Source organism: Maniola jurtina, chromosome 3, assembly GCF_905333055.1.
Source record: "Maniola jurtina chromosome 3, ilManJurt1.1, whole genome shotgun sequence".
Lineage (NCBI taxonomy): Eukaryota > Metazoa > Arthropoda > Insecta > Lepidoptera > Nymphalidae > Maniola > Maniola jurtina.
In genome coordinates, this window is record NC_060031.1 from 7,302,336 (window position 1) to 7,311,477 (window position 9,142).

At 36.7% G+C, this 9,142-nt stretch overlaps 1 protein-coding gene across 1 annotated transcript; it reads left to right on the top strand.

Annotated features, from left to right (window-relative positions):
• Window positions 1-1,673: 1,673 nt before the first annotated feature.
• Window positions 1,674-6,056, top strand: LOC123880911 (fungal protease inhibitor-1-like). The gene is made up of 3 exons (XM_045929315.1): window positions 1,674-1,699; window positions 4,485-4,683; window positions 5,279-6,056. The coding sequence occupies exons 2-3, from the start codon at window positions 4,485-4,487 to the stop codon at window positions 5,395-5,397; spliced, it is 318 nt and encodes a 105-aa protein (XP_045785271.1). The 5' UTR covers window positions 1,674-1,699; the 3' UTR covers window positions 5,398-6,056.
• The last annotated feature ends 3,086 nt before the right edge of the window (window positions 6,057-9,142 follow it).

Here is a 9,142-nt window from a genome sequence, read left to right on the forward strand (position 1 = left end):
ACTTTATTTTATTAGTAGTGAAGTAAGAAAACATGACCGGAAGGCTAACCCTTCACTAACGAGGTTACAAAAGAATAAATTCTTCTTGGGAATGAATCTAGAATTAATTCTTTGCTCCGGCGCTCGTTAACAATTTAAACTGAAAAATAACCTCAAGGCTGAGTTATTAGTCTAATGAGAATTTCTCAAGGGTTCACAATGTAAGTATATAAAAAGTACATGTGTATATGTATGTATACTATGAAATATTATTTTTATAAGAACTAACAGTAGGTATATAGGCACCTATCTAGAAACGATTGGCGAAAAATGGCTATTTTATTTGTAGAATATTTTTCGGATGCAGAAAAATGCTTGAATGTACTTACCTTGATATTTCGCACTTCCCTATTGAAGCTGTAACAAGTGTAAATTAAAAATTTATAACACCCCCGACGATCCAAAGTATCTGAGTTTTCCAAAACATCATTTTCAAATAAATAATTATGTATTTTGGCAACGTCCATCTTGACAGCTTGACATTTGTCTATTGACATAATATTATGAACCAAACGGTTATCTAACCTTCTTTTCTACAAGAAAACTAGAAAGAGCTGATAACTCTTAAACGGCTGAACCAATTTTTTTAGATTATAGCTAAGAACACTCTCGATCAAGCCACCTTTCAAACAAAAAAAACTAAATTAAAAACGGTTCATTCGTTTAGGCGCTACGATGCCACAGACAGATACACAGATACACAGATACACAGATACACAGATACACAGACACACAGATAAGTACACAGATACACACGTCAAACTTATAACACCCCTCTTTTTGGGTCGGGGGTTAAAAAATATAAGGGCTTGAAGAAATATCTCATCATCATCGTCAACCGATACACGGCCACTGATGGACATATAGATCTTTTGTAAGGACTTCCCAACGACACGTTTTTGCGCTGTCTGAATCCAACGGTTTTTACCCGACTGCGGCAAAGCCATAAGGAAGGGTTATGATTTTAGCAGTCTATGTACGTATGTATGTATGTGTATATGTATGTTTGTATCCAGATTATGTGTGTTCCACCGTGGCGCCTAAACTACTGGGCCAATTTTGATGAATGAGGTGTCAATTGATTCGTCGTAAATGTCCGGGTAACATAGGCTATATTTTGTATGAAAAAAATTTACCTAACGGTTGTTACATCAAAAAAGTGGATGTTTCCAAATTTTTTTTTGTTATTGTATCGAGTGGGATGTCAAATGAAAGAGGAGAACATACTAAATATAAATGTACTAGAACATTAAAACATATTAAGCGACAAAAAAAAAACAATTTTACTCTAATATTTCAGCGTTTATTAAGACGAACGCGTCGGGTTTTAGTTTTCAACTTTATCTTGTTCACGACTCGTTTTGTCTGTCCACCTAGTGGGGGTCTGCTGACGTTGCAATTTCCGGCGCGAGGTCGCCATTCTAGCACCTTGAAGAAATATGTATATAATATAGTGATTTATAAAAGAAAATAACAAGAAATAATGATTTCTTAATAATTGCGAGATAAAGACGGTTACGGGTTCGTGACACCGGCTAACAAGTAAACATGGATCGGGGGTTATCGCAAGATGAACGTATAACTGCTAAACTGCGCTTTATCCCTGCCATTCAATTCGGTAGCCTTGTAACTGTTGCACGGAAAGTTGCTGATAGACAAGTGAGTGCCTCTCGAATTTTAATTACTTTTTAAGTTAAAACCACTAGTTAGCTTATTTAGTTGTTTCCAATAACAAAAAAATAAGGTTAGGTATTTACTTGTTTTCATTTCAGAACAAAAACTTTTGTTTTTAAATAAGTACTTATTAAATATTTAACAAGTGTAAATTAAAAATTTATAACACCCCCGACAAGTGAAGATTACAGTAACTAGAAAAGACCGAAAAGACCTGATAACTTTCAAACGGCTGAACTGATTTTTTTGGATTATAGCTAAGAACACTCTCGATCAAACCACCTTTCAAACAAAAAAAGTAAATTAAAATCGGTTCATTCGTTTAGGCGCTACGATGCCACAGACAGATACACAGATACACAGATACACAGATACACAGATACACAGACACACAGATACACAGATACACACGTCAAACTTATAACACCCCTCTTTTTGGGTCGGGGGTTAAAAATAGGTAATACAATCTAAATTGGTGGTGTAGAAAAACAAACAAATTTTTAGGAGAGAGTTACATAAGGACAACTGTCCAGAGCTGGTAGAGAAAGTAGAAATCCTTTTGGTTGTGGAATGGTTTAATTGGGTACTGATTTACATAAAAATTACATATTATAATTAGAGATACGTCCGTTTCGCACCGATGGTAGGTAACGAAGGCTTCGAGTGTAGTCTGCATTCTCTATATGGTGTTATTTGACTCTCTCGGCACGTTTCGCTGATGAAGGAAGTCGTCCAGCGTAACAATCCTACCGGCTGCGCCAGTTACATAAGGACAACTGTCCAGAGCTGGTAGAGAAAGTAGAAATCCTTTTGGTTGTTGAATGGTTTAATTAATCGGTTTACATGAAAATTACATATTATAATTAGAGATACGTCCGTTTCGCACCGATGCTAGGTAACGAAGGCTTCGAGTGTAGTCTGCATTCTCTATATGGTGTTATTTGACTCTCTCGGCACGTTTCGCTGATGAAGGAAGTCGTCCAGCGTAACAAGAGAATAAATATTTGGAAGACTGACGAATTTGTCTGTCTGTTTTTCGAATTGCATTCTGTACCTATCTGCATTCCGAACCACACAGTAGAGTGACAGATGAGGCATAAGATACTCTTGTTGTGCTACATGAAATAAATACATTTCGTTTTTGATTTTTTTTATTTTAACTACGCCGATCGCGTCAGACTATGCGGGGCATGAGCCGTGAGTCTTCCAAGCTCCGTCCGAGTCACCGTACTTCATAGTTCATATACCTACTTACAGCGTCCGATGTGGCAGTCTGATACGAATCATACATTAATAGATACTTAAAGCATGTTTACTTATATTAGGACATTAAGGTTTATAATTAGGTAGGATGGTGTACAATTGTACAACTGAATAGAAGACAATAGAATCTATTTACAGCAACCTCACACTACGTCCTTTGTTTCTGAAAAGCTATATAGGCGGTAGGCCTATAGTGCTTACAAGGCAAATATTTACTTGTCAGCCACGTACCAAACCAAATTTCCTATTCATAGCACGAACGTACTGGCAAACCGTTCACTGTCTGCTCGATGGAACAGCCAAGTGCTTTCAGTTTTTGCAGATTCATCTGGGATTATCAATTCCCAGAATAAATCTAGCCAATATACATAATATTATAACACTGATGTCATCTCCATAAACAACTCCAAACATGAATCATACTTTTTTTATATTTACGCAGTAAGTAGGTACCTAACGTCAGCAAAATAAATAGAAACAAGTGTAAATTAAATATTATAACACCCCCGACAAGTGAAGGTTACAATAACTAGAAAAGAGCTAATAACTTTCGAACGGATGAACCGATTTTCTTGGATTATAGCTAAGAACACTCTCGATCAAGCCACCTTTCAAACAAAAAAAAAACCAAATTAAAATCGGTTCATTAGTTTAGAAGCTACGATGCCACAGACAGATACACAGGTACACAGATACACACGTCAAACTCGTAACACCTCTTTTTGGGTCGGGTTAGAAAGCGAACGAATTAAAACAACATATACTTACCTATAATAACCTACCTACCTATTAACCTATCTATTATTTTACTAACGAATTTTTGAAATGAAGCATCATAGACGTTTCGAGTGGGAACCTCAAAGGTAAATATTGACACAGACAAACGGACAAAAGCCGCGGTGAAACGCGCCTAATTTCTTCGTTTATATATTGACTGGACGATGCCCGCGACTTCGTCCGCGTACACTCTTTTATTTTCCTTGATAAAAAGTAATCTACGAGTACGTCCGTCTTCAGGATACAAGCTATGTCTGTACCAAGTACCTAAATGATATCCTCAAAATCTACGGATGTGGATTTAGGTTTGTTACCGTGAGAACTCTTTGATTTTCCGGGACTAAAAATAGCTTATCCCAGGACCCCGGGAACCAAGCTATCTCTCTACCTTTCGTCAAATTAAGTCAAAGGATGTGCCGTGAAAAGCTAGCACACATACAGACACATGGATAGGCAGACAGACAGACACACTTTTGTATTTATAATAAGAATAATATGTATGGTATGGAAGTATGGATATGGTTTTCTCTGAGATTTCTAAAAAGTACTTACTATTGCAAGACTATTGCGTGTTGCTTTTTGTCAATATTTTTATTTTTCATTTTTAAAACTTTGACTTTTTATTTAAAAATAAGTATTCATCGACCATTAACTATCACTACTATATATCATTACCATAATCTATACCCCACTTGAACAAAAAATAACGAGTTTTTATCTTTAATTACAGAATGAAAGTCGTACTGGTATTAGCCATCGTAGCGTGTGCCGTAGCGCTTGTCTACGGCGACCTCGTCTGCGGCACCAACTATTGCAAACAGAACCCTTGCACCGCGAAGTTATCCTCATCAAGCTGTCGCCCGCCTTCCACGTACCGTGCCTTACACGCTGGCAAGTGCGCGTGTTGCCCGGCCTGCGTCACCTTATTATGTAAGTTTATTTTGAATATCAGATACCTACATGTTAGCCCTTGACTGCAATTTCACCTGTTGGTAAGTGATAAAGCAGTCTAAAATAGAAGTAGGCTAGCCTGGAAGGTCTATGGCAGTTAAACCTTTGGTTACTACACGGCATCGTGCCGGAACCCTAAATCGATCGGCGGCACGGCTTTGCCGGTAGAGTGGTAACTAGCCTCGGCCGAAGCCTCCACCAGACTAGACGAGAAATTTTGAAATTATAAAATTCCAATCCATGCCGGGAATCGAACCTGGGACCTACCACTAGTAAGACCACAGTCCGACAAAGTTCTTATAGGTATCCGACAAAGTGCCCGCGACTTCCTCCGCATGGATTCGGTTTTCCCGTAGGAATTCTTAATTTTCCGGGACAAAACGTAGCCTATACCCGTCTCCAGGACGCAAGGATGCAAGGACCTAATAGATGATGCCCGCGACTTTATCCATGTAGATAACTTTATTTTTTGTAGGTTGTTTAAGTAGGTTCAACTTTAAACTGTTACACCTTTACTTTGGAAAACATGTCTGGCGTGGTTGAAGTAATAACACTGGATTTATTTGTTTTTAAGCTGAAGGAGCCGCGTGCAAGACGTACAGCAAGGAACTTGGAGAGACTCCGTCCGCCGTGTGCAAAGAACCTCTCAAATGCCTCACTGGTGTTTGCACTAAAGTCGCTCCCAGAGGTTAAACTCCCGTTTAATATTAAAATATTCAAAGCGAGCTGCAAGTATGGTTGCCAATATAGTTTTCAGCTGATTATAGTATTTTTTCAAAATATGTTATAAAAAATACACGAAAGTACCCTTTAAAAATAGTATTTTACGGAAAGAGTAAAAAAATACAAAATTACTTACATATTTTGTTTTATCAGTTCACTTTTTCTGTAGCTGTACTTATACTCATTTTTGCATTTCTGTTTTTTTATCTCTTTCTGCCTGGATTTCGATTCTATTTATTTCGAACATTTTGTTTATTTCTTTGAGGTCTTTGTTAAAAAAGTGGCATCCCTAATTTTACAAAGTGAGGGTTTTGCTTGTTAAAAGAAAAGTTACAAAAATATAGAATTTTTGTGTAGTAAATATATAATAGTATGCAGAGCCAAAATATAGTAAAATATCTACTGTATAATATAGTACAGTTGGCAACCCTAGCTACAAGCCCTATAACAAGTTATATAATGTCCCTACTCGTGTTGCAAACACTGCTCTTACTTAATAAACTTTCCTCGATATAAATACAACTTTTCACACTTCGGATTATTTGGATCTGTACTTAGACTAAGTTGAAAATTGCATATTAAGTTACAGTTAGAACTCTCATCCAGTCAAAACTAGTTATAACTGCAAAGAGCAATCAAAAGTGCTTTAGCCAGTAAAGAGTGAACGTAATTAATAGATAACGGTTATTGATGCTCATAACTAGAAATATAAATATGACGCGGCGCGGCTCCAACCAGTCCTATAATTATGTCCTAGAGTGTTTATTGTTTTTAAATGGGTTACGCCCGAAGATTCTTGGACTTCTAACTTTGCAAAAACACTCTAAATGTAGGACAGACCAGACTGCGTAGAGTCATGGTACTCCGATTTCGTTTTGGACTGCATTCAGTCTAATCTTATAATGCATCATTTATGAACTTTGACCAGAATTTCAGGCAGAAATAACCTCTATAGTCATACTTTTAATTGCAAAATAGTCAAATATAATCATATTTGACTATTTTGCAATTAAAAGTAGTTTTGACCGGATAATAGATTTGACTGTAACACATACAATATTATGTGCAACAATTTTCGAACTTAGTCCGAATAATTACTTCTACTACGAACTAATTTATTATGTTATTTAACAATATATTGGATTTATACATTTACCTGGAGTAAGTAAATAAATGATTTATGAAGTAAAGGTCACCAGTATTTTTATTCAATGCCAACAACTTTCGTGAGGGTGCAAAGTGGCTGAAAAAACGTACCAAATTCTAAGCTACTAATGTGTACGATATTTCAGTTGTTTAGGGTATTAGAAATCTACCTAATTCATCTCTACTTGGGGAAGTATAGACGTTTGTGGTCAGGATTTTCACAGCCTTGTACCTCCATCCATCACCATTCTACCTCCGAACAGCGTGGTCAAATCCTCCTTTTCTTGAAGTCGGTTAAAAAGAGCTCGTATTGCAAAAAGGTTTTTATAATCGTGGAATGTAAGAACTATCATGATACTATCACAGTCCCACGAAATAAACCTAAAATTATTAGCTGGAGTAAAATGGAGGAAAAAGAGTAAAATAGAGAATAGGTACCTAAAGGCTGAAATTATCTACCCCATAGTAGATAACCTACCTAATAGTTGTGGTGCACAAATAAATGTGCGTGTTTGTTTGTTATTCCCTCGTAACCTTTTAACGGCCCAACCGATTTCCACTAATGAATGGTCATTAAATTCATTGGGATCAGTGGCCTGAATGTGAGCTTTAATAAAATTGTATAGGTAGTTACAAAATTGTTTGTGCGTAACTACATAGTTACATCATATCATTCATTCATTTGTGGGAATGGGTTTAATCTTTTATAGCAAAATTCCTCAATCAATTTTCATCAGGAGCATAGTTTTAATAGATTTTTTGAACCTGTGTAAGGGCAAGTCCTAAATTGATTGAGGAATTTTGTTATAAAAGATTATACCATCGAAGATTATGTAAATGATAAAAGAGCGTGGATTTGACCTGCAGCTCGCTCCAGCAATGCGCGGAACCTCAATTGCTTTTATATATGGCATAATATTGTATATCAAATTTTTGAAAAGAGCAACCGCCGATTTTCTTGCTGGTTCTTCTTGGTAGGAAAGGCATTCCGAACCAGTGGTAGATGCTTTTGACGATTCAAAAGAACTTGTAAAAGTCTAATTGAATAAAAATATTTTGAATTTGAATATAATATTATTATAGGTTAGAACGGGATAAATAAAGATTTCATATTTTAATAAAATATTCATAATTTATTGTATTTTTCAGCAGGCTGAAGAACAGCAGTTGTATATCTATAACTGTCCAGCAACCTAAGCTAAGGGCCGCTCGAATACCGTTTAGTTAAGTAGTGGTTAAGTGCCTCTCCATGTTTCTAGTTTCATCGTTAAAGAAAAACGTTTTCTGACGTTTTATTCCTTTTCGCGGAGGTTCGGGGTTCGCACCCCTTACTTTTTAGCAAATATTACTACGGTGAAGGAAAACTTCATGAAAAAACCTGCAGGACTGAGAGTTCTCCATAATGTTCTCAAAGCCATGTGAAATCTGCCACACTTGGCCAGCGTGATGGATTATAGCAAAACCCTTATTCTGAGAGAATTATGCTCAATAGTGAGCCGGCGATGGGTTGGTGATGATGATGATGATCCATTCTCGCCAACAGAGAAACAAACGAGTAAATATCTACGCGCTAACGCAGACGACATCGAGTTGATCACAGGCACAACGCTTGTAATCGTTGTCGGGTCGGTCTCAGACAAAGATAGGAAAGATAAGAATAGGATAGATGGGGTTGTCTACGCCCAGCTTTAATGGAAGAAGCCGCAAATAGGTATGGTATAGTCAAAAGCAAAGCAATATCAGCAAGATACTGATCCTCATTCATTTTAAATGTGAAAAGAGCTACATTTATTTATATGTGTAAATATTGTCCTGGCATTTTTATAAAGGAAAACAGCTTCGCAGTATAATAGCCATTGTAATAAGGGTCGCTTTCTAATATTCCAGTTTGTAAGAAAGGACCGAATTGAAAAAAATATGTAGGTAAGTACTCAGAGGCGGACTCCTCCGTCTCGCGATGGCATTTCCGTTTGATAAAAAGAATAAATAATTAAGGCGACCCTTCCTTTTCTTTCATAATTAAGTGTTTTTATATTAAAATTAGGTATTTACTTTTTTAAATGGGTAAAATTACTTCTATTCGTTTTCTAAACAATAAAAAATATAACTTCTCTTTATTTCATACCCGAAAGCCAGTAAAGAATTAACTAGTTCATTGATTTATAAATTGTCTAGCATCATCACCCAATCGTGTCACAGTGTGACTCGTTGGGAAATGGGAACTCACCGATTTTTTCCCCATCGAGTCACACTGTTACTTGTTGCAACCTTTTTATCCATTGGGATTTCCAACGAGCCACACTGTGCTTTGGGTGGGGCTCGATGGGACGAAAATTTCCTCGGATTCCCAACGAGTCAAAAACAACACGATTGGGTGTGACTCGTTGGGCACCCCTCTTATTTTTGTTTATTAGCCCTAATTCGCACGAGCGTTAAAAAAAGCGTTGCGTTAAAACCCGGCGTTGCGCTAAACGTACAAAGTGTGCGTTAAACTTGGGAATGCATTTGTTCTATTTGAAACGCTTTTTTAACGGACGTTAAAAAAGCTTTAATGTCTGAAATGGATACA

Excerpts from the sequence above, each read along its gene's own strand:
- LOC123880911 (XM_045929315.1), top strand. The coding sequence starts at position 4,485 with ATGAAAGTCGTACTGGTATTAGCCATCGTAGCGTGTGCCGTAGCGCTT. Across the intron at positions 4,684-5,278 it reads GGCCTGCGTCACCTTATTAT|CTGAAGGAGCCGCGTGCAAG; the intron begins GTAAGTTTATTT and ends TTTGTTTTTAAG.